At 38.7% G+C, this 25,692-nt stretch overlaps 1 protein-coding gene and 1 pseudogene across 1 annotated transcript; one reads left to right on the top strand and one right to left on the bottom strand.

Moving 5' to 3' along the window:
• Positions 1 to 575: 575 nt before the first annotated feature.
• Positions 576 to 700, bottom strand: LOC142142021 (U2 spliceosomal RNA; annotated as a pseudogene).
• A 3,859-nt stretch (positions 701 to 4,559) lies between these two features.
• RAB7B (RAB7B, member RAS oncogene family) lies at positions 4,560 to 22,019 on the top strand. The gene is made up of 6 exons (XM_075196154.1): positions 4,560 to 4,918; positions 7,058 to 7,116; positions 8,185 to 8,311; positions 13,230 to 13,445; positions 14,077 to 14,202; positions 20,793 to 22,019. Exons 2-6 carry the CDS (start codon positions 7,064 to 7,066, stop codon positions 20,877 to 20,879), a joined length of 609 nt encoding a protein of 202 aa, XP_075052255.1. The 5' UTR covers positions 4,560 to 4,918; positions 7,058 to 7,063; the 3' UTR covers positions 20,880 to 22,019.
• The last annotated feature ends 3,673 nt before the right edge of the window (positions 22,020 to 25,692 follow it).

The raw sequence follows: 25,692 nt of genomic DNA, 5'->3' as shown, positions 1-25,692 counted from the left end.
CTTGCATCCACCTCCTTCAGCTTCAGGACGACGGTCTTCCTCATCCAGGGTTCCAGGGTGGGAGTTCTCTGGGGGGCATCCTGGCTGGGCTTCTCTTGTCTAAAAACAGCTGGAGCAGAGGAGGCAGAGGTTCAAACCTCGGGGAGAGGCTTTGGTGCGGGGGTCTTTCCTCCCTTCTTCCCAGGGACAGGAGCAGGAGTGGAGGCAGGAGCTGTAGCAGCTGAAGCCATCTTCCTGGCTCTTCTTTCTGGGGCAGAGAGACTTGGAAAGCTGGTCTGGAGGGTGATCTTCTTCAATGGGCTGAAGCTACGTAGATTTCTTCCCGCTGAGTAGAGAAGCGTGGGGGTCTTCCGCTAAGGGGTGCTTATTCCACTGGGGTTGATCCCGAAGACTTCTCCCAAGAAGAGAGGAGCAGGGCAGGGTCTTCCGAAGGGACGAAGGCTTCTTCAGCTGGAGTCGGTGTTAATGTCTTCTCCTCAGCAGGCAGGATCTGTCAGACCTTCTTCCCCAAAGTCGATCTTCCTCGTCGTCTTCCTGCTTCTGGCTGACGTAAGATCAGGTGCACCACCACCTTTAGCAGTTCCTCACCAGTGTTAGATCATGCTATGAACGAGCCATGATCAGCATTACGATCACCGAGTGTTAGGCCTGATAAGAACAGACACTACACTTGATCTTAGCCAAAAGGCAGAGAAGTGATTTCACAGACAGACACAGAAGGGGTAGGATCGTTCTTGGCAGTCTCCAGTGTATTTGTTCAGCCTCTGCTCATACAGAAACAGGAGGGGTGGCAGTGTTCTTATCAGTCTCTAGTGACATAGCTGTGTGCCATTGCTCATTCAGAAACAGGAGGGGTGGCAGAGTCCTTGTCACTCTCCAGTCACACTGATGAGTGCCATTGCTCACACAGAAAACAGGAGGGGTGGCAGTGTTCTTATCAGTTTCCAGTAACATAGCTGTGTATCATTGCTCATACAGAAACAGGAGGGCTGGCAGTGTCCTTGTCATTGTCAAGTAGGAGCATAGACTCCTACATGACATGCAGAAATCTTCATTGGCATATAAATTTAAGAAGCTGACAATCAGCAATTGGTGGTTGTACAAGTGAGGTACCCAATCAGTTCTGGTAGATGGCACACCTCCAGTGATGTAGATCACCTGACCACTTCAGATATACACAAAGTAGCCATTAGGAATCAGAAACACTGTAGTGAAAAGCGTATGATCAGAAACAGGCTGACCGGAAACAAAGTAATCAAGAAGATGCAAATTATATGCAGATCAGGGCCGTAACTAGGGCTGTGAGACAGGGGCGACCGCCCAGGGCGCAACGCTGAAGAGAAGGCGCAATTTAGGAATATATTAGGTACATTTGGTTAAAATTGAGGGCTAGGGGAGAGGCATTTGCCTTTCTCGCCCCAGGCGCTAGAATTCTAAGTTACGGTTTTGATGCAGATCATAACAAAATCTACTCCATAACCCCTATCTGGGGGTAAGAGTGCTGCACTATAGTCGGCAACATTTTCCAACCAAGGAGCTTAATCTTCTCCTAGCATTAACTTATTAATCTCTTCCCACCTCTTCACCATGGCCCAAAGTCCTATGTCCTGAAGTTGTAGCGGTCTGTACCAGTCAGCTCCTGGAATATGAGGACCTTTGTTTAATTCTTAGGGATAATAGTGCCTAGGTGATCACAGCTCTAACTATGAATATATATATATATATATATATATATATATATATATATATATATATATATATATATATATATATACAAACCATAGGGGAACTAACACTCATTCTCATTCTTCCAAAGACAGTGGGCCTAACCTTTACTAACAGTGACTGATACTGCTCTCGTCAGAGACAATTCATGTGCCTAAACTACTGTAAAAGGTGTGGGTATATGTAGAACAGGCTGCTGTTAAAAGGCAAGTAGAAAAAAAAGTTTATCACACTGATAAAGGGCCCTGGAAAGAGAGACTGAGATGCATACACACTGACTGAACTGGGTGCTGAAAATAACAGGAGTTGAAGGGACTTTAGGATTGATGGCTCTAGCGATTAGTGATAAATCTAACAAAAAACACAGCAATATTTCTGTGTCAGACATACGTCAAGTGTACAAATGCACCCCACTATAGCATAAAGATGTTGCCTGACACTATTAGTATTAAATGCAGGAGCTTTATAAAGCATTATTGTGTTTGCATAAAATATAACCTGTCATATAAGGAAGTGTCATATACACAAAAGAGCATTGGGTCTTTAATGAAACGGTCACAAGTCTGGTGTAAAGGCCGATTGCTAGTGATGTCCGTTGCGTATGAATGCTGGAACATCAGGAGCAACTATAAAAATGCAAAAAAAACAACATTTTACGTAGAGTAGACATTTTTAACATCCTAATAATTATATTTTATGCGGAGGGGGGGTTAATTGTTTTGTCATTAATGACTATATTATTAACATGTGATATTAATTGAATAGTTTTTTCTGTGCGTTATTTTGTGACTTTATATTCCACATATATAATGGATGTATCTTGCAGTGTATGTCAGAGCAGAGCAGACCTAGACTCCTATTCATCTATAGACGTATATTTACATCCACTCCTTGTACAATACAGACGGACATATACACGATTTACATGCATTTTTAAAAAATGCACAATACTTTCGTTTTGCGTGCCTTAATGAATCAGCCCTTTGTGAGTAAGATTCTCAGCTTGGCTTCCTAATCTGCTGTTTCTACTTTTTTAATATTTTATATGCCACTCCAACCGCTACTCTCTCGATGATCAGCGAGCTTATTTTAGAGATACATGCCGGTGAATACATTAGCGTGATTGAACGACATTATTGGTAGCCTAAATTGCAGCTCTGAAATTTTACATGTTGAAGCTCAGATTAGTTCACTTCCTCATTTGCCTTTGGGAAAATTATAAAAATCCTAACTGATTCAATTTATTCCTTGAAAACAAGTGTGGCCATATGTTCTTAGAATTATGTGATATTTGTTATTTGAGTTTACAGTAAGTGTAATTCATTTGTAACATATACACAGCCAATCAATAGATAAAGTCTATGGGGGTCATGTTGAGTTGTATATACATCTGTTTTAGTTCCACATTTCTGTACTGCGCATGTGCACCAAATAAACGTATGTATCATCCATATGTAGATTTTGTTGCATCTTACGCTTACAATCCTTTACAACTGGATAGTTGGAACATGGGTGGGAGAGTAGGTCGAGTACAGTGAGGGTGTGTGCTAGCTGACACTGCTTAATTCATTAGTGTGACTGATATATGAAGTCATGCCCATGTATTTGCATTACTTAACTGATATTTCCATTTGGACTACGGCAGTAACGACGATTCCCATTTGAGTAGATTGTCTACAAATAGGGAAACACTATCAATCTGCATCTCTCTTTCTTTTTGCTATCGTGGGGTAAAAGTATAGACACTTGTTACTCTGTATTCTAGTGATGTACAGCTGGAATAATCATGATAAACATCAAACCTAACATATACACATAATTGTGTTTTTTCATGTATGCAGCTGTTCCCTCTTAAATCAGGGGGCCCAAGTGTCCAGCTCTACATGAACCCCTATATGAGCAGAGACGGCATGGGACAATTTGGGCTTACCACATCTTTTACAAGCCGACACCCTGTTGACACACAAAGAAATTAAAGGATAATTCCTATCAAAACTAAAAATGTTTTTTGTAGAATTAAGATACTGTACTTGTAATTATACTTAACTGTGCTCTAAGTTTCCTATATTTGGCTTGAACCTTTATTGCTGTAATGGCCCACCATTGTAGATTCTCTTTTGATGAGGTGTGTTTTTATTCAAAATTACAGCAGGGTTGTCGATGCCCCTCCTCTGCTAATTTCACATGAAATTGGCAAGTTATTGGGGTGGGGGTTTTTCGACCACCCAGATGTCAGTTTGAAAAAAGCCCCACAAAGGGACTGTTTCAAGTAAGCATGAGGTTCTGTAGGAATCTTGCGTAATGACACAGTTTCGCCATATGTTAGGTCACCAACACATTGCTTATTTTTTTTATCATCCACGGTGGGGGTAAGGGTTAACATCAATATTTACCATTTCTATGTAATCTTATTTAATTCCATTCAAAACTATTTTTTTTAAGTTTGAATCGAATTATCCTTTAATACCTGACCCACAACCCAGTTTTCATGTCTTTCCATTACATGTACAATCCAAGATTCCCTGTTAGGACAAAATACATCTGACTAATATATCTTGTGTAAACTATGTAATAAGACGGTTATTTACAACTTAATCATCACATAGGATAATTTAGGATATTTAAATATGCAAACTTTTGAGCTAAGTATAGAAGTTAAAAGGCTTCCATTGTGTTATTAGCGATAAAGGGACATCGATTTCACAAAGATTTCGTACAGTTGTTATGTTCCCCACGTTTGAAAACTGGAGGACTGCAGCTTACACACATGGAGCAGCTTACACACTGTTCCGGAATCACAGTGACATAACACTGCTCCTCCTTTATGCTGAAGTAGAAGAAAGGGAGAGAGAATACTGGGGTGTTGCTTAAAGTCCTCAGAGATGTCAGTTTAGATCCTCTTTATAAAGAGGGAGGGAGAGGAACACTTAGGGTAGAGCCAAAGGAGAGGCGGGGTATGGGTGATAAGGTAAATGAACCAAACATTGAGCCAATGACATATTACCGATAACTTAAAGGCAGCGATCCAATCGCCCACTCGGTATACAGCACGGAGTGTGGGTGACGTGGTCACGCTAGTGACGTGGACGGTCCGGGAGTTAAATACTTGGGACTGCCACAATCTCCATCGATTCGAGCTGTCCGGGAAGAAGGGCCTAATACTGTCTGCTCAAGTACCAGGGAGTAAAGTTAGGTAAGTATGCCAGCTCGTTAACCCGATCACTGCTGAGTGCAGTTGTCTTAGCACACTGAAAGTAATACGCTGGTCGTTTTAAACATCTGGTAATAAGAAAACACCACAATTTTACTTGGTTGAATGGGCAAGTGTTATTTATTCCTTTATTTATAGAAATGCTTATGTTTTTATGTTGTATTGTATCTTTAGAATTGTTTGGTATTTGGTATAGGCACTGCCAGGTGTGGGTTTGTGTGTGTGACCTAGAATTTTTCTTATACCAATATATTCAAGTTGGGACTGCTTAATAGCAGTGTTTTCATAATTTGAATGCTTATGTTGTGGAACAGAACATATATAATTTATCTTTGAATAGCATCTAGATGTAAACACCTTGTAACACTCTTGTAAGGGCATTTCGCGAAAATCCCGCCGCGGAAAAACTAATATATGTAATACGGTAATTTGTAGCTGGATCTGCGAGCTGAAATTCAGCGAGTAAATTACCGTATTACATGTTTTTCCGCGCACGATTACCATAATATTGGTAATCGTGCGCGGACCGCAGGATTTTCGGCAATCCCGCGGACAATTGAATATGCCCCTATGGCCCCTATATATGTAGTACTGAATAATATGCACAATTGATTTCAATCCTCATCGCAAAGATAAGGATTGAAATATGCATATTTATTAACAATCTTCAATAGGAACAGCAGTCACGAAAAACTGCTGTTCCTGTGAAGACCTGTATCCTATGGTCACTATCGCAAAGTGACCACCATTCTGATAGTGACCGGGGGAGAGCAGTAAGATGCAGTGAGGGATCCGAAGATCCCTCTACCACAATGCTCTCCCCATAGAGCACAGCTGAAAATTTACACATACGGTAATGTACGCCATCACCGTATGTGTAAAATACTTTTTCAGAACCTATTAAATGGTGGTATATAGCAGTCCCCATAGACATCTATGGGGACTGCTATCTATTTCGGAAAAAATACAAAGCAGCAGATATCTATGATATCTGTTGCAATGAACTTATAATACGTTCATTTTCGGGGGAATTTAAAGCAAAAAAATCATTAATAAATGGGCCCTTATAAGGGATACTAAAAATCATTGGGACACATTCTGTTCCTGACTAAGAGGTCTGTTTGTGACCCCAGCGCAGTAGCCATCAATATGTACCTCTGCAAAAATATTGCTGCAATTTACTATGCGGGATCCAAAAAAGTCGCAGAGCTTTCATTTAGATCTCATTGAAATAGACCAGTAACTTCATCCTGAGATGGCATTACTTTGCTGTAAAAGGCTTAATATATAACCTAATGCTGATGTCATCATAAAGATCGATGGGGATACCCTTAATTAGTTAGTGCTGGAGAAATCTGTGAAATCTATGATTTAAATAAGAAATAACTGCTGGCAAAGCAGCGGTCCAGTCCAGACGTCACTACGCTTTCGTCAAGCACACATTGGCATAAAGATCAGCAGATATCTGGCAATCCAGCAGAAATCACCTCAAACTTATTTTCGTCAAACCTCATCTTTCTTGGGGTGGCTAAAAGCCAAGTCTCTGCTCATTGTCCTCTGAGACCCTATGCTTCTGTTGACAACCCGAAGTCTGGGGCACACAAAATTTGCATATACTGTATTCATTCAGCATAATAACCTTAGATAGGGAATTGATGGGCCACTCCCGAAGTTAACTCTCTAATTTCCTATAGTACTATTTTGAGCTCTGAGTTTACCAGAACTTTACGTCTAGAGTGACCAACCGCCATGGCATAAAGTCCCATTACCTGTAGTGCAGGAGTCTGTGTCTGTAACACATGGTGTGAACAGGTATCAGTAAGTTTTTGATGGGTCCTGTTACCCCTGGGTGGCTATAGCTCATTCATTTCAATTTATCTTTGTAAATTAAATATACAATATTACCACATGGTGATATTTAAGAAAAACAAAACCATAAGGGTAAGGGCCACTGGCAGGGTCCCAAGTGGGCTCAACTTTAACAGTAGCTGGTTCCCCCTCCCCCCCTATCGTCATACATACAGATTCACATATAGTTTCCAAATAATATTCCCACTAAAAGTAAATATTATTGAAAATATAATCTGAATAATATAAAATGTATGTATTTACATCTTTCAGCTCTTTATGCATTCTGATCAGAAAGTGGATCTGAAAATGAATATTATTGGTCCTCTGGGGTAAGAATAATTATAAAATATGTGCTATGAAAACAGTGTTATGTTTAGCCCTTTCATGGCTAAGATATTAATGACAACATTTTCCATTTTTACTATGTGCTGGTTAAACATTGTCCATCTAAGTGTGCTTTATATGATAGAAAGGATTGGTTAAGATGGGCCTTTTAAATATTAGCATTTTTGCAGGTCAGTCGTTCCCGTGACACGCCTCTTGTTATGTGGGAGTGATTACTCTAAAAAAAATTAATGTTACCATCAGCGTCTTCAGGCGTTAATAACTCACATGTGGGCAGTGCTCCCCCTACAGGTCAGTGTTATCATGGGAGAGATAACTCACTGCATGTTAAGCATAAGGGCCAGATTCATTAAGGAAAGTTAGGCAAATAAGGAGTACATTTTCTCCCGGATAAACCATGTTACAATGCAAAGTTATTACTTTTTTTTTTTTTGCAGTACTTTCCTTAATGAATCAGGCCCTAAATGTTCAAATTCTCCATCTGACATCAGTCTCTTATCCACCTTTGTGGATTTTTGGGAGACATATGTTCAAAATAGACTTAAAAAAATAGAATTTCTCTCCTATAGCTTATCATTGCTAGAGACAGTCTCTAAACCAGATAATCTAACATTGATTTCGCCTGCAGAGTTCCTGTTTCCGGATGGTGGCATATTCAATTGTTTGTGAATCACTACTCATGTTTACTTGCTAACTTATTTTGAATGGCTAGGAGCAGTGGTCATGGATTAGTGACTTGTATGTCACATTATGTTCAGTAATAGTAGTTACTAATGTATGTAGTATAATATGATTTGAACGTACTATTTCTTAACCCTATAACCCTAACATACTATTCCTTTATCCAAAAGAAAGCATTAGTATATATAACTAATGTTAAAATAACACTTATCAGTATTTGCAACAAGTTAAACATTGTTAATAAAAAGATCTGTGATACCAGCAACAATCAAAAGTCTAAAATGAACAAATAAAACAAAACTGTATTTATAATCCCATAGTGTTGTAAGTAAAATGTTGATTATTTAAATGACTTTATTTTGTATCCACAGAACCGGGAAGACTTCTCTTTTGAACCAGTATGTCCACAAATGGTTCCGGAAAGATTACCTGAACACATTAGGGGCCCACATACTTTCCAAAACCATCCATCTAGACCAAAAGTCCTTGAAGCTACAGGTTAGCTTATTATGCATCATTTAATCTATTTGCGTTTGATATTGAAAGAGATCATTAGGTTACAATTAGTAGAACATTTTTCATACTGTTATGATATTTTCCTTTTTTTTGTTTAGAAATCAGTTTACCAAGGTTAATAAGCAGATATGCTTATACATAGTAACATAGTTAATGAGGTTGAAAAATTACACCAGTCCATCAAGTTCAACCTATTTTGGATCTTCTGCGATCCCTCACTTATATTTGAAATTGATTCAGATTAAGCAACCACCAATCTGTTTCAATCGGGAAAAAATCCCTCCAGACCCAATATTGCAGTCCTATTTTTTCTCTATATCCACTACTATCCTTCATTTTAATTAACGGTCGTATCCCTGGATAAACTTTTCCGCTGAACATTTGTCTTACCCTTTCTTAAACATATTTATTGAATCTGCCATCACAACCTTCCCTGGCAGTGAATTCCATATCTTGACTGCCCTTACTGTAAAGAACCCCTTCCTTTGCTGGTTGTTAAACTTCCTCTCCTCTAATCTTAGGGGGTGACCAAGTGTCCCGTGTATAGTCCTTGGGGTAAAAGGTTCCCATGAAAGTTTTCTGTATTGACCCTCAATGTATTTGTACATAGTAATCATATCTCCTCTAAGACGCCTTTTTTTCTAAAGTAAACATGCCTAAACTGGCTAACCTTTCTTCATAACTTAATAAGTCTATACCCTTTATAAATTTTGTCGCCCTTCTCTGAACCTTTTCTAGTTCCAAAATATTTTTTTTATAGTGTGGTGCCCAGAACTGTACTCTATATTCAAGATGAGGTATTACCAATGATTTATACAGTGGCAAAATTACTCTGTCTTGCCTTGTATCTATACCCCTATTTATGCATGCCAATACTTTATTTGCCCTTGCAGTTGCAGCTTGACATTGAGCACTATTGCTTAGTCTACTGTCTACGAGCACTTCCAAATCTTTTTCCATTCTAGATTCCCCTAAATTAATCCCATTTAATTTATAGATTGCCTTCTTGTTTTTGATCCCTAAATGCATAAACTTACATTTATCTATGTTCAACCTCATATTCCATTTGGCCGCCCAATCCACCAGTTTATTTAAGTCCCTCTGTAGAGAAGGGACATCTTGCTCTGATTTTATTACCTTACAGAGTTTAGTGTCATCTGAAAAAATGGAAACTTTACTCTCTAAACTATCACCAAGGTCATTAATAAGTATATTAAAAAGAAGTGGCCCCAGCACGGAACCTTGAGGTACTCCACTTAAAACTTTTGACCAATTAGAAAATGTTCCATTTATCACAACTCTCTGTTTCCTTTTCTCTAACCAGTTTTTGATCCACGTACAAATGTTGTTTCCTATACCCATTTCCTTTATTTTGCAAACCAACCTCTTGTGTGGCACTGTATCAAATGCCTTTGTAAAATCTAAGTAGACCACATCTACTGTGCTGCCCTGGTCTAAGTTCCCACTAACTTCCTCGTAGAAACTAATTAGATTAGATTGACATAACCTATCCCTCACAAATCCATGCTGATTCCCACCAATAATCTGTCAAAAATCGGGATCTTAACCACAGTTACCTCATCCGCCGCTGTCATATCACGGCTACCTGGGTCCCTTCTGGTCGTCTGCAGCATTCCCGTCCTCCACACCTCCGTTTGTAAACAAACACATACTGTTTGTTCTGCTGCATGGGCGCGGCCATCTTGGATGCAGTCAGGTGATCATTCCAGACCAACCAGATTCAGTAGCTGTGATCACATGAACTGATCAGCCAATAGTTGTTTGAGACACCCTATTTAAACCTGCTGCTGTGATCTGTTCATTGCCAGAACAACACACTTCTCTCCAGAGGATAGTTCTTGGCTTCAGGTTCCTGTGTTCCTGTCTGCATTACAAAGTGCACTGTTCCTGTCAGCATTTCCAGACTGCTCATTCCCCTGCTATATTCTACATTCAGCAAGAACATGAGCAGGAAGATCATCCGGGCTGCCAGTTTCTGTTTCAATCCTGCTCCAGCTAGGCCCAAGGGTCCCGACCCGGATCAAGAAATTCAGACGGCCGTGACATAATCTTATTGCGCACCAAGAAATCCTGAATACTATCACTTAATATACCCTCTAGTAGTTTCCCCACTATTGATGTTAGGCTTACCGGTCTATAATTATCTGGTTGTGATCTCCCTTTTTTAAACAACGGCACCACATCTGCTATTCGCCAATCCCTTGGTACTGAGCCTGATAATATTGAATCTATGAAAATTAAGAATAGCGGTCTAGCTATTTCTGAGCTTGGCTCCATAAGACCCCTTGGGTGTATGACATCTGGAGCTTTATCTTAATATTCCTCAGTCGCCTTTGGACTTTTTTTTTTGTCAGCCAAGTATTAATTAATGGTATGGTTTCATTTCCGTTTTTATGTATTATTCCTACCATTTGTTCCTCTAGTAAATACTGAAGAAAAGAAAGTGTTTAATACCTCTGCTTTTTCCTTAGTATCATTTATAAATAAACCCATCTCGCTTCTTAGGGGTCCTATATTATCTTTTTTTTATTCTTTTGCCCTTTTTATACTTAAGAATCTTTTTGGGGTTTGTCTTACTTTCTTTTGCAACTTGTTTTTAATTTTCTAATTTAGCCAATCTAATTTCCTTTTTGCATGTTTTATTACATTCCTTGTACTTACGGAAGGACTGCTCAGACCCTTCATACTTAAACAATTTTAATGCACGCTTCTTCCTTTGCATTTGTTCCCTTACCTTTTTATTTAGCCACATTGGTTTAGACTTAATTATTTTACATTTATTTCCCATAGGAATTAAGTTATACGTGTATGTTTCCAACAACATTTTAAAGACCGCCCACTTTTCGTCTGTATTTTTTCCTTCATTTACTTTGTCCCAGTCTGTCCACTTTATAGACTATTTTAACATATTAAAATTTACCTTTCTAAAGTTTAAAGTCCTAATTGATCCCTTATACCGTTGCTTCTGAAAACTAATTTCTTATGAGACCATATTATGATCACTGTTTCCCAAGTGTTCCCTTGAATATTTTATATTACATCTACATTATTTGTTATTACTAGGTCCAATATAGTCTGGTTTCTAGTTGGTCCCTCTACTAATTGGGACATGTAATGGTCTTTTAGCGTGCTCAGAAACCTATTTCCCCTAGCTGTACCGCAGGTCTCAGTACTCCAATCAATGTCCAGATAATTAAAATCCCCCATAATTATAACTTGACCTAGTTGTGTAGCCTTTTCAATTTACTGTCGAAGTTGGGATTCCTCAATCATACTAATATCTGGTGGCTTATAGCATATCCCTTTCAAGTTGACTGCCCAGCCATGTGTATCATCCCACCAGGTCTCCATAATACCTATAATATCATACTGCACATTTATTGCTACTAGTTCTAACTCCCCCCATTTTATCTGTCAGGCTTCTTGCATTTGCAAGCATATACTTAAGTCTATTGCCTCCCTAAGGTATTTACTTTTTGCTTTAAAATGGGCCTCTCCTTATCGCCTATGCTTCCCTTTACCCCCTCTCTACCCACTTGACTCTTGTTAAATTCCTCCTTACTAACCTCAATGTCTATCCCATAAATACTTGCTTGCCCCTCCCCCCTGAAACCTAGTTTAAAATCTCCTCCAACCTTCTAACCATCCTCTCCCCTAGCACAGCAGCCCCCTCCTCATTTAGGTGCAATTCATTTAGACAATAAATATGGCAACTGGCTGAGAAATCAGACCAGTGCTCTAAGAATCCAAAACCCTCCTTCCTACACCAATCTTTTAAATGCAGTGGAAATCACACACTTATACTTTTCCTCAAATTTGAGTTATTTTGTTATCTGGGATATACTATTATAATACTGCAAGAAAAATTTACCAAAACACTACATGTTTTATGATTATCATTATGGAGATATTGGGGTCTATTTATTAAAGGGAGATAAGCCCTAAATTCTGCAAAAAAAAAGTTTTATTTTGCAGGATTTAGAGATTCTCCCAATTTACCAAAGCCGCTGGCCTATAAAAGCTATCGATCTATCGCAGGCAGGTAACCATTGCTAGGGTCCTCCTGCAGTGCCTATTCACAAAGGACTCTGGGGGTACAAGTACCAACGTTGTCCTCTGAATGCTAATGCCATCCTAGGATGGTGTTAGCCGACGGTGCCTACAGGGGAAAATGCTTTATTATTAAAATAAAGGATTTTTCTTTTGCTTTTGTTTTTACAATACGCAGTGATAGAAAATCTATTTATAGGAGGGGTCTTAATAAATAGACCTCATTGTCACTGACTAGTCTGCTGCCAGATGATTTATCAAAATGAAAGGTGTAATGTAATGCAAAAAATTCAAGATATCAACCCAATATATTCATAATAGCAGAGCCTAAACATCTCAAGAAATGTTTTCTTCTGCATAATATTTTAATATACTATAGTATTATTTTTCAATATAGGCCATTTTTATCAGTGCAATTAATATTTTACCTTTTTTTTGTACATATACTGGAGTCTTTAAGGTTAGAGCGATGTTGGCTTAAAGGACTTAAATTACAGTAAATAAAATACAGTGACATCTTTCTTAAATCAGAAGGTATTCGTGTCCACCCTGAAATTAAGTAGCATTCCTTCACAAAGCTGAACATTATTTAATCCTCACTTAAGCAATGCAAGTAATAGCACAGACACAGTCATATATCCAAATGACATACTACATTATTCAATATCATTCTCAATAAATATATATATATATATATATATATATATATATATATATATGTGTAATCTCTATCTATCTGTAAAGGTTACCATGCCTTAGTAGAATATGGAGCATGTAATTTTACATTTGCTGTATGCATCACACTAATAGAATTATTTTTCTCCTATAGATTTGGGATACAGGTGGACAAGAACGATTCCGTTCCTTATTGTCCTCTTTCTACAAAGGCTCTGATGGATGCTTATTGGTCTTTGACGTCACAGATATGGAATCCTTTGCATGCCTGGATAGCTGGAGGAAAGACTTCATAGATAAAATCCAGTCACCTATCAGTAGTTTTCCTATGATCACTCTAGGAAATAAAATTGACCTAGAAGAGCGCCAGGTATGGAGAATCGTAACATCTTTCCTATCTGTATGTTCTGCATTAAGTACAAATATGATTGTGAAATTGTGCAAGTCGCAGACTTGGGCCAGGATGATAGTTGCCGGTTTGTTTGCTTGAAGTTTCGCCATTCAAACCTACATTTTCACACATTTCTTAAAGCCTTTTTTTAATGTTCATAAAACTTGTTTATTTGCTACCATGTGTCACAGTATCTTTGTGGACAGTAGGAGAGGTGGCAGTATGGCACTTCTTCTACAGCCCACTTTGACCACTATTTGTTGGTTACTGCAAAGTGTTTTGGGCCAAAATGGTGAAACAGACGCAAAGCCTTTTCAATTTACTTTAACTAGTGAAGCTAATACAAGCTGTACAGTGATGATTACCCTGAGGCTGAAAGCTATGAGTGTCTCCTGGACTGTGGAACCTGTCCTTCCACATAGTTGCACATTGTACAGACTGGTATTTTGCTAACCGTGGGGTTTTTTTTTTTTCATCAATGAAATATAAATACATGCCATATTCACTGGCGTTTATTTTTCTTTTGAGCACACTCCCTTTTGACCTAAAACCAAAGTAGTGGGTTTAATAATATTTTTTAAAAGCTAAACAGCAGCATTTCATTACCTAGGTCTCAGAGGAATTAGCAGTCTCCTGGTGTGAAGAAAGAAGGATGCTGTATTTTGAAGTTAGTGCTAAAGACAACATTAACGTAGAGATGGCTTTTGAGACTCTTGCAAAGAAAGCCCTAATACACGTGAGTATTCAGCTTTACTTTTGTCTCCTTTCTGTCATTTTGGTCTTAGGTATTTTTAGGTATGTTTGTGTAAAGTAAAATAAACATTTATATAAGCTTATTTTGCTTATCTAATCTTTCTATTAATGTACTGAAAAATAAGCTCTTCTCACTTGTCCAACAAAATGTATCTCAACCATTTGCAGCTCCGCAGTTCCCAACATTTCCTAGCAATGACCACTACATTATTTCCAGTAATAAGCAGCATACATTGATCAGCCACAACATTAAAACCACTGACAAGTAAAGTGAATAACATTGATTATCTAGTTACAACGGCACCTGTGAAGGGGTGGATATATTAGGCAGCAACTGAAAAGTCAGATTTTGATGTGTTGGATGCAGGAAAAATGGGCAAGTGTAAGGATCTGAGCAACTTTGTATCTTATGTTATATCTAGGATAGGACTGTACCCACCACATACAATTCGATCTAATTTCATTACATGATGATTTATTTTATTACGTGTATGTTCTACAGTGTACACTGTGGGGGGTAATTCTTTGATTACTTTTGTTATCTTATTGATGTTGATAGTATTAAACTGTTTTATTGACTAGAAGGTAGACTTCATGTTAGTTATTTACCAATCTATTACCACTTTTATACACTTTTAAATTATTTCAGACTTGGCGCTGGTGTTTCTTTTTTTTTCCTTTTTAGGGACAAACAAGGTAGATAAAATTAGTGAAGAAAAATGGGTAGGGAGGGTCCTTATTGTTTTTGCTACTGCTTATAGGGAAAAGGGCCGAGATGAGGCAGATCTAATGTAATGCAAGGAAAAATATTTCAAGATGAGTTTTGAAATGTATGTTTTGTAGGAGAGGTTGAAATAGGCGAAGGTAAAGCCAGATAGGAGGAGGTTGCAGTAGTCAAGGTGGGGAATGATCAGTGAATGGAAAAGAGTTTTGGTTGCATCTTGGGAAAGAAAAGATCATATTCTAGCAATATTTTGAAATTAGAGGCAATAGGACTGTGAGAGAGACTTGATGTTAGGAGTAGATCAGAGGGAGTAGTCAACATTGTCAGCAAGGCAGCCTGCTTGGGAGACTGAGGAAATTGTGGTGTTGTTGACGGGACGATAAATTTATGTGCTGTCTTTTGGACATTAGGTGGAGCTTTAGGTGGCATTGGGAAATTCATGTGGATATAGATATAATTGTTTCTTAGAGAGCAGTCAGCGCTTGGGGAAGAAGCTCAATTGCAGAGGGTCCAGAAAGCAGTGAAATGCAGCATGAAGAGTTGAGCTAGAGGAAAGAATACAGTGACTGAGAGGGAAATTATGGGATGAAACCGTAAAATGGGAGCAGGGACTGTGTTGTTGGTTTTGGGGAAGAATAGACTGTGGATTGGAGAGCAGGAAAAGGTAGGTGTGCGGGGTCTGGAATGAGGACATATTTTTACAAATTGTCTTTAAAATAGGGGGCAAATTCAATGGCTGTAAGGAGGAAATTGGGTGGTGCAAGTGGCCAGAGAAGCGAGTAAAAGGTAGCAAAGAGGCGACAAGGACCACTTGGTAGATATTAGTCCAGTAAAGTATGTTTTCCCGGGAAGTGTTGCAAGATGAAAGGATGAATTTATAGTGCAGAAAGTCAGCATGATCTCTTTCAGTTGCCCTCACCAGTACAGGAGCAATTTTGTTTGTAGTGGGTCTTTTTGGTGTGCCATAGTTGAAGTTGGATCACCAGGACTGTGTGTGGTGGTTGGAGCTGCCTTGTCTAGGACTGAAGTAAGTTTGCTGTTGTAGAAAGAAGCAGCCAGATCAGGGCAGGACACTAGTTGCAGGAAAGAGAAGTTATTTTAGTGAAGAAAAGTGGGTCAAGAGAGTGGGTAATACTTTACTGTGGAGGGTCAGGAAATAATGATTGTGGAAGGCTATACAGTCATGGAATGTTACTAAAGTACAATTGGGGTGAGCTGTAAGTTTTATTGTTATGTTTACCAGACTCTCTTATGGTTTCCTAACATCAGTAAATATACTGACCGTGAGTAAAAACAAAGTAAAAATGACACCTGTTATAAAAAAAAGTCAAATGTCTGTCAAAATCAGACCTGGCACCACAGTCATACACACAGAATTACACCGCTGGATTTCACATTGTTTAGGTTGTTAACCCTATAAGTATTGAAGTTACTGCATCCACTTTGAACACATTCTCATACAGCATATTGATTGCAAGCAAAATTGTTAATTCTAAATTATTCATTGGTTACTTTTACAACCTCACAGGAGGGATATTGCCATCTAGTGGCTGAATACAGAGTGACAATGTCTAGTTTTTATTACGAACGCCAAAATAAAACTGGAAGTTAAACAAACGAAATGTACCACTGTTTGACTACATCCCATAGTGTACATGGAACAAGTTAAATAAATTAATATGCCCTGCTGGAAAAGACACCTGAGAGGATGTACTAGAAAAAAATAACTATAATTTCATAATCTTGCACTGGTGATCCTTAGCAAACATTAAAATAAAATTGAGTCCTTTTCGGTAGGCAATGCCAGTAAATTACTTTTGTTAACCAACTAAAGATGGCAGCAGACGGGGTTTGTGAGCAGGAGCACAACCACACGTCGCAATCTCTTCAACATTGTAAGAGGAAAAAGACGGGAAGACGGATGCACGTAGCAGCTCCAGACAGGGAATTTAAAATCAGAGCTTCACTCCATGATAGTTTTGTTATTTATCCTCTACAATAAGGAGCAGTCTGGAAAAGCTTAGTAAGAAGACAAAGCTGCCAGCATTGGCACATGTTTTGTGTAATATTAGTCATAAATAGACCACAGTGTATCGTTAAGGCAAATGTAGGTCAGATTATTTCATAATAGTGAAGGTCAGGATAGTCATGTGAATGAGTGATGAATAGCTTGAAATTTTCTTAGCTTCTAACAAATAAACAGGGTGTTTGATAGGAGTCTTATAGTGTTTTACTAAATACAAGTTTTTGTTTTTATAGCACAAACAAAAACATGACATATTGTAGGGTAGAAAATACAATCACAATAAAGAGACAATGCACAATGAAATAAAACAGGTATACATTCTGAAAAGTAGTATGTCTGAGTTTTTAACTTTTCATTATGTTTTGGGAGGTGGAACAGCTGAGGGAAGAGGGGATACTAATTGTCATGGATAAGAGGTTGTGCCTAAGAAAGGTGTATAAGGCAGTATTTTTAAGAGGAGTAGATACAACTGGGTAGATAGGATATTAGCAACCTGGTGGGAAAATATTATCTACATGCTTTACTGGGGGAAGTGAATTTAGGATCGCAAGATTAGCCAGGGTGCCCAGATCTGGTGGAATTTATCCTTCTTATCATGCCGATGGTAGGTAATCTTCTTTATGTGGGCAATAAATCCGATATAGGATTTCAAGGCAGAAACATGTACGGGTGATTCCTCTGTTTCCAAGGGGTAAATGTATGAAAGTCTGTTTTTTTTCAACTCGCCGGAATCCGCCGAGTTTACAGCTAAAATTTAAAGCGGCGCTGGCTTGTAAAGGCAAGTTTGCCTTCACAAGCCAACGCCGCTTTAAATTTTAGCTGTAAACTTGCCGGTTTCCGGCGAGTTGAAAAAAACCGGACTTTCATACATTTACCCCCAAGTCTTGGCAATCAGGCATCTGCCAGAAGCAAGAATATGAGGAGCAGGTTTTGCCAATTGCCTATCAACATCCTGAGGGTAGGAGAAAAGTGCATGGATAAACAGGACACAGAAGAAGCGAGGAGAGGAGATCTCTGACTCCTTCCCAGAAGGAGGATATCTTTTGACATGACCACCAAATATGCATAACCGTACCCGATGGTCCTCACCCACACCAACAGGCAGAGGTAGTAGAAGGGAAGATTTTGATGAGTCAGGAGTAAGATACCATCTATGATAAACTTTATATGTTGGCTACATTTTTTCGACTAACGTCCCAATAGTCCTCCTCAAGGGAGAGACCCAGGTCCCTCGCTCATTCCCTTTCCTGACTGATTGAAGCCAATACTATACAGAGAGGAAATCATGCATTTTCGCAGTGGAGAGAAAAGGCATAATTTTTCAAATGGAGAAGTAGGCAGGAGAGCCCCACCCAACCGGAGAGACCCTACAAAATGTCTGAGTTGTAGATATTCATAAAGTTTTGTTGTGAGATCAGGGATCTGCAGGTCATCACAGTAGAGGAAAGCCAATTGGTGCATGAGGTTATTAACAGACAATGTGCCTGAGTTAGGGAATGCTTTATAAGAACAAATCTAGACTGTTTAGATAGAACCAGATACAGGAGAGGGATACCAGCATGAGGTGCCTAGACTCAATGTCCATCCATGATAAGGAGGATGGAGGGGCAAAGGAAGCTTCAATGTGCAGCCCACTAATATATCTTTAAGTCTGGGAAACCTCCTCCTCCACATTTAGTGGATTTCTTTAGGGTGGCCAGTTTGATCCTGTGAGACTTACCATGCCACACAAACTTTGACAAGCATTTTTGAATAGAGGCAAGCTTGGAGAGTACAGCTTTTGTTTTTATTGCTCAAGTCTTGTTCTTCTTATCAGTGCACAAAGCATATTTAGTTCTGTGTTCATTGGTTTTAATGCACTCTATTGGAGTTAAGCCATTTATAATACAAAAGTGATGTTATTTTATGATATGATCTTGTTTCACACAAGATACAACTCTTCAGCACCACTCCGTATCTCATTTGTACCCCTGTTTTTCCCCCACTTTGACAATTTCAAGGGTGCAACTTTGTATTCTTCTTTTGCCACATAAATTTTTATTAACAATATCTTTGCTAACGGTAAGGGCGTTATGCTAGATTTAGTGTAGTATCTAATTACAATGTAGCGCAACTTATATTTGTAGCGCATTATATTGCCCCCTGTATTCCGTAACATCGCTTTTTCTTTTAATTAGCCCTCTCCCATCTGTTTCTTTAAAAGTTTTTCCAACATCATCCTTGAAGCTTCTTAAGTCCTCCATCTCAGCACACAGATGCTTCTTGAGTCTTTGTAGTTCAGGTCCAAGGCATTCTCCAGCGAGTAGGCCAAGACTTGAGCTTTGGGGGTATATTTACTAAACTGCAGGTTTGAAAAAGTGGAGATGTTGCCTATAGCAACCAATCAGATTCTAGCTGTTATTTTGTAGAATGTACTAAATAAATGACAGCTACAATCTGATTGGTTGCTATAGGCAGCATCGCCACTTTTTCAAACCCGCAGTTTAGTAAATATACCCCTTGGTGTCTTAATCACAAGCCCCTGTTTAAACACTTTTGTTTTGTTTTTTTCTTGTAGAACTTTTTTGTGAACCATTAAGTCATTTAGAACAGTTTATTTTTGAACCGTTAACAAAGTCTCTTTTACCATTTTTATTTCACTGTATTTCTCTTTTACCAATTCAATAATCTAATATTTAGGGATAAATTTACTAAAGGGCGTAATTTTGGGAAAAAAATGCACAACAAAATTACATATTTTGAAACCGCATGAATTGAAACCACAATCCTGAGTTTGCAGTGCAATAACCGCTGTCTGCCCAGCTATTTGTCATTGCATAAGACGTGTTATAGAGCTGACTATTCCTGTTCTACCTTTATAGTTGCAAGAGACAGCTGTTGAAAGATTTTCTCTTTTTTTTTTTTAAGTACTATAAGTTTTTCGTGTAAAACACAAGTTTCTTGCTCTGTTCTTTATTCAACCATACAGATGTGTGCTAGCAAGGTTTCCTGCTGCACACTTCATTATTGTTTCTAAGCTCTTTACTACACCTGCCACTCTATTTTAAACTGAGAGCTTGGTTTGGCAGTGAGAGAGCTCTCTTTTCAGACACCCTTAAGGTCTGTTTTTTTTTTTTTTAATCTCTGCGTGTCTGTTTTAGCCAAATCATGTCTCAGTTGTGTTACTTGATTGTCCTTTTCAATCAACTCTTTTGACAGCTTTTACATTTTATAAATTCTCTGCATATAAGAAATGCTCTTGTTCCTTTTTATAATGATCTAGTTTTTCTCTTAATATATCCAGTTTAGTATGTAACTGATCAGTTTCATTCACTCACAGGTGCTCCTCTTTCCCATTTAAAAAAGACATTTCATTTTTCAACTTTTCAAGAATTTGCTCTTGCACTTATGTAATATAGCATTCCTTTAAACCACACATTTTCTTTTTTTTTATTGCATGCTTTAGCTGCTCTTTTACAAATAAACAGTACTCAGCGGTTTTGGCACCCGCTACCTCATATTTTCTGCAGAACTGGGTGTAAAGCATAAACAGGTTTCCTGTAGTATCCCACTTCTGGCACTACATTAGCACAATTCCTAATGTTGATCGCTACATTTAACCTCCATGTCTGCCTCTCTCTCTTTCTCTATATGTATTGGCCAACTTGTCTGGGATGATTGATCTGTCCTTAACCACAAAACCTCATCCATGCCCTGCTTGCTGAATAACACACCTGTGCTGTCTGTCATTATATTTCACAAATAATTACTGTTATGGTATCATTATGAAAATGATGTGCTTGGCAAATAAAACTATTACATGTTCTTTCTTTTTTATCTGCAGTATCAGGAGTGTAGAGAGAGTTATTTAACTGACTCCATCAAACTAACTCCGAAGGAAGACTCCTCTCCCAGCAACAGCTGTTGTTGACAAAATCTTGGATTAATATATATTGTAATTATTTACACTGCATGGATTTCATACAGGGACATTAGAAGATGGATAAAGAAAACTAATATCATGTAAATATGTGGACAAATCTAAGTAACAAACTTTTTGTATGAAAAATAACTTGTAGCCACTGCGTTGACATGGACTATATGGAGACAAAGGACATCTTTCTGTTGCTATGTACTGAATACATAACAGACAATTTTACTATGGACATTTCACTGCTTACATATGTTGTGTTTTATGCAGACTTGTTGCACTATGCTGCTCAAGAAGAGTTGTGGGCTGAATAATTCTCTTATATTTTAAATATGTCCCTTTTGATACATGCTGACACACTTGGTATGCTGAGGATTACATCTTGAATGGAAAACAAAAAATGTTTTCAGAAGAAAAAACCACCGGACAAATCCTCAAATCTAGGACTGAGAATCAAGTTATGGGACTATTGGCAACTATGTAAACACTTTTATTGCTGCGATGACTCATTACTAAATACTATCTATCTCAAATGTATACATTAAAATTAGTGTCTGTGTGTGGGGTGAGGTGGGGGCAAGTAGTACAATTGCTTATCTACTAAATTATCTGCAGCTCCTGCTGTGGATCAGTTGGCTTTGCCTATTATACTGGGCACCAGACATGGCTCTGCATATCTGTCTCAGCACTAGGTATGGCCCTGCTTTTCAGATTGGAATCAGATATAGTTTTTGATAGAATTGGCACCAAATATGACTCCTCATATTAAATATCCCACCACGTATGGCTCTGCATTTTTGATTGGGCAGCAGATAGGGCCTTGTTTTTAAGAATCGACTTGCACGTCAGTTGCAGTTTAAGAAAGAGCACGGAACATAAGTGTATTTCTGACCGTATTCAAATGCAAGCAGATCTTGATTTGAACAAGGGTGTTAGTATCCTCTGCCTAAATGTCAGAAGTTAACAGACAGAACAGAGTGCAGTATATGCACAGGTGGGTTGGGTACTAGAATATGATGCTGTAACTCTTGACAAGAGTTACAGCGACATTTTTACTGCAAATGTTTATGTCCCCGACAAACTATTAATCCCGAATGTTTAAAAAACTTACTTGGAGTAAACGCAATTCATTAAACAGCCCGCCAGCACATAATGACGTTGTTCTTTACACTGACAGTATTATTAGTACAGTTAAGGGGGCAGTCTGTCCAATGTTTATTAGTAAGGGGTACATAATGTAGCCTTAGGCAATTGCATAGCTTCGTCCTATTTAACTCAAAGTGTACCACTGGAGCTGATGCTCCTCCCTTCCTTAGGACAGATTTTTATTTACTGCGCATACATGACAAAACACCGCCCCATGCACAGTCACAGTCAACTCTTTCAGTTCTATGTAGCCTGTTCCTTTCTCAACTAAATAAAAGTTTTATTGTAGGGAGAGATTTTCAGCAAGGATCCTGTGACAGGTAAGTATTCATAAAAATCGGTGGTAACTTTGTGCATCGCTGCAATACAGAGCCTTAAGTACCACTGCACAATGGCAACCAAAGTTAAATAGAACTCTTAGGGGGGAATTCAATTGTTAAAAATCCACGCAAAGTGCCTCCAGAACGGTGGGAGACACCTCTTGCAGATTTTTTTTTACTATTACTAGGGTAAAAAGCAACGCTCATTTTTGCTCGCACCTCTTTGGGGCACAAGCAAAATTAGTGCTAGTTTTTACCCAAGTAACAGTAAAAATGCGCTTCCACAATGATCTGAGGAGCATCGCATCCAATTGAATTGGCCCCTTAGTATTTAAAGTGTGTCTGTTTGAATGCTGTTAAGCCTTTAAACTTGGATAATATTCTAAACACTCTGCGCCAAATTAGATCATACTTGCCCACTCTTCTGTCCGGGAGACTCCCGAAATCCGTGTAGGTCTCCTGAGCTCCCAGGAGAGTAGGGCATTCTCCCGCATCTGGCCACTTTCTAGGGAAGTGGGTAGGATTTGGGGCTTCCGTGACAAAATTCTAGGAGAATCGCATCATTTTAGCCCCCCCACCCCGCAGTAAAATGACCCTTTGAATCATTGTGATGTGACGCGGGGGCCAAAATGACGTGATTCACCTAGCCCACAAACCCACTTATCCCCTGGATCTTCTGGAGGCCAACAATGAAAGGTTTGCAAGTATGATTAAGATGGTTCAACCACCAAGGTTTCTGAAAGAGTGCCTGACTGTACTATATCTGCTAATAAATTACGTAGGTTTTCCTGATCATTTAAAAGTTAAGCCCATCTGTTACACAGCCTGACAGCTACTGTGAGCATAACATTTGGCTTCAGTTTTAATTATATAATGGTTTGTTTGTTTTAAACATTTCAGTTAACAAATAAAGTTGTAGCAGTTTGGAAATAAAGATATATTCTTCTCATTTACCTTTTATTCTACAGTGGTTGCATGCCATTACTAGTTAAACAAGTTGCTTCAAATGTTTGCAGGCAACTGGGGACGTTTTATGGGCAGTCATAGAGCTCACTGTTGGTTACTTATAACACACTTGCAGATCATTAGTACTACTTGACCCTGTCAGTGATCTCAATACTCAAAGTGGGCAAGGAAGGAGCAGTAGTTCAGTTTCACACTATAATGGTTGCTATAGAAATAAAGATCTTAATTTCTTAAATAAAAAATGAAAAAAGATTTTGCAGATGGCGTGCATTATTAAATCCCACAAAATAGGAAATACTACTAGCCACACCAGACATTTGTGTCTGTAAAGATGTCTGAGTGCACTACTTCATTCCAGTTGTTGAATCCCATTTATTTTTTCTTGATGTTTTTACATTCATTTAATTTTCTAGTTGTCCACAAAAATCTGTCAGTAAAAAAACTGATCATTTACAGGTTACAGAATTCTAGAATACTCCTTTGTACCCCTACAGCCCAACTATCCTGATTTGGTCTGGATAATCCCAATATGTGGACCCCAAAAGGCGAGGGACTTACATGGAAGTGGACGGTGCTTTGTTAGAAAGTTAGTGGTATTAGACCATATTGTGTCTGAAATGAAGGCACGTCTTGTGTACAGATCTGGGGTGGGGCTTATTTCGTCACAATTTTCCCTAAGTATATATTGCGAGGTATGAGTGAGTTCCTGCAGTTGATCTTTTCAGTCTTTACGATTAAATATTAGAATAATTTGCTTAAGAAAATACAATGTGACATTTAATGCAATTTTTGCAATTAATCATGAAATGAATCATCCAAAGTAAAAAAAAAAAAGGCTTCATCTCGTTCAACAAGCATTAACTGCCCAGAATCACCTAGGATCTCCGGAATGAGTGGTCGTTCATCTCATTAACCTCTATGCAGTTGTCTGATTCGAAGAAATCTTCATTCCGTTAAACGATTAAAAGTTGCTCTGTAATGAGATAAATCTCTTGGGATTCTGTGACTAAAATTGGCCACTGGCATTTGTGTATGTGTTTGATACGAGTGTAAAATTCAGTATAAACATGGTTGATATGCGCTATATGCATCTCATATGTATTGTGAATCCATACAGAATGCAAGCTTCACAAACCATTTTCATTCATTTCGATAGCCAATTTATTTTAATCACAGTGACACGCAGAAACCCCATTGAAATTAATGGACTATTGAAATGAATGAGAGAAGCTAATTACAAGTGGTTTCCCATGAAGACTTCCTACTTTGATCACACATAAATTCAGATTTGAGAACTAAATCTCTAATGATGTGGTGTTCTTTGGGACTTATGGTGAATGCTTGAGCTGCAACAATGCAATCGGTAGGTTAGGTACACACTGGAAGTTTTTCAGCTAATCCTCGATCCAATAAGGCAGCATACGACCGTTTGTTCAGATATCTCATTAGTGTGTAAACTTGCATGATGAATGACAGTCTGTCACGAATCCGAATGATATTTTGTGGATTCCTTGTACCTGCCAAAGGGTCGCGGAGTCTAACAGGTAGGTGGTTTTCGCCAGTGACCCCCGCAAGAAGGTATGGATTTTGCTGCTGCTATAACGCAGGCCATGGTTCCCTGAATGAGTGTTGGCAGAGTAAATAGTGGGGCTTGATACAGCGGAGTGGTGACGACCAGTCAGAGAGACACTGAAGGTAATGACGATAGGATCAGTCTCAGGAATGCAGAGTAATGAAGAGTAATGATGGTGTAGCGGAAAAGTAGCGATGGAGTGGCAAAACTGTAAGTAGTAACTGGAACCAACAGCAGAAGAGTCCCTGGTTCAGCGGTAGTGCAAATGGAAGCAATGTCGAAATAGAATAGCTGAGATGTAGATGGCACATCAGGACAACTGCAGATGGATACTGATACAGCAGTAGTGGAATGAGAGCAATAGCGGACTAGAACTAGCTGATCCGTAGTTGGTAACTCAGAGCAACTGCAGGTGAATTACTGGTACAGCGGCAGTTCAGACAGAGACAGTAGTGGAGTAGAACTTAGCTGATCTGTAGATGGAAACTCAAAGCTCAGCAGGTAAATCACTGATACAGCAGCAGTTCAAACAGAGGCAGTAATAGAGTAGAACTTAGCTGATCTGTAGATGGAAACTCAAAGCACAGCAGGTGAATCACTGATACAGCGGCATTTCAAATATAGAAGCAGTAGTGGAGTAGAACTTAGCTGATCCGTAGATGGTGATTCAGAGCAGCAGCAGGTGAGTACAGGTGCAGCAAGCAGTTCTATTAGCGACAGCGGCGGAGAGGAGTTCAGCTGATCCAGGACGTTTGTACAGAGCAACAACAGGTGAGTCAGACCGAAGGAAGCCAGATCCTTACTGAGA

This window comes from Mixophyes fleayi, chromosome 2, assembly GCF_038048845.1.
Source record: "Mixophyes fleayi isolate aMixFle1 chromosome 2, aMixFle1.hap1, whole genome shotgun sequence".
NCBI lineage: Eukaryota > Metazoa > Chordata > Amphibia > Anura > Limnodynastidae > Mixophyes > Mixophyes fleayi.
Note: the sequence above shows the minus strand (reverse complement) of the source record. Positions and strands in the feature narration are given on the sequence as shown.

Bases quoted from the DNA above. Each gene is read 5' to 3' on its own strand.
- RAB7B (XM_075196154.1), top strand. From the start codon at position 7,064: ATGCATTCTGATCAGAAAGTGGATCTGAAAATGAATATTATTGGTCCT. The intron at 8,312-13,229 runs GTTAGCTTATTA...TTTCTCCTATAG, and splicing joins AAAAGTCCTTGAAGCTACAG to ATTTGGGATACAGGTGGACA. The intron at 13,446-14,076 runs GTATGGAGAATC...TTCATTACCTAG, and splicing joins TTGACCTAGAAGAGCGCCAG to GTCTCAGAGGAATTAGCAGT.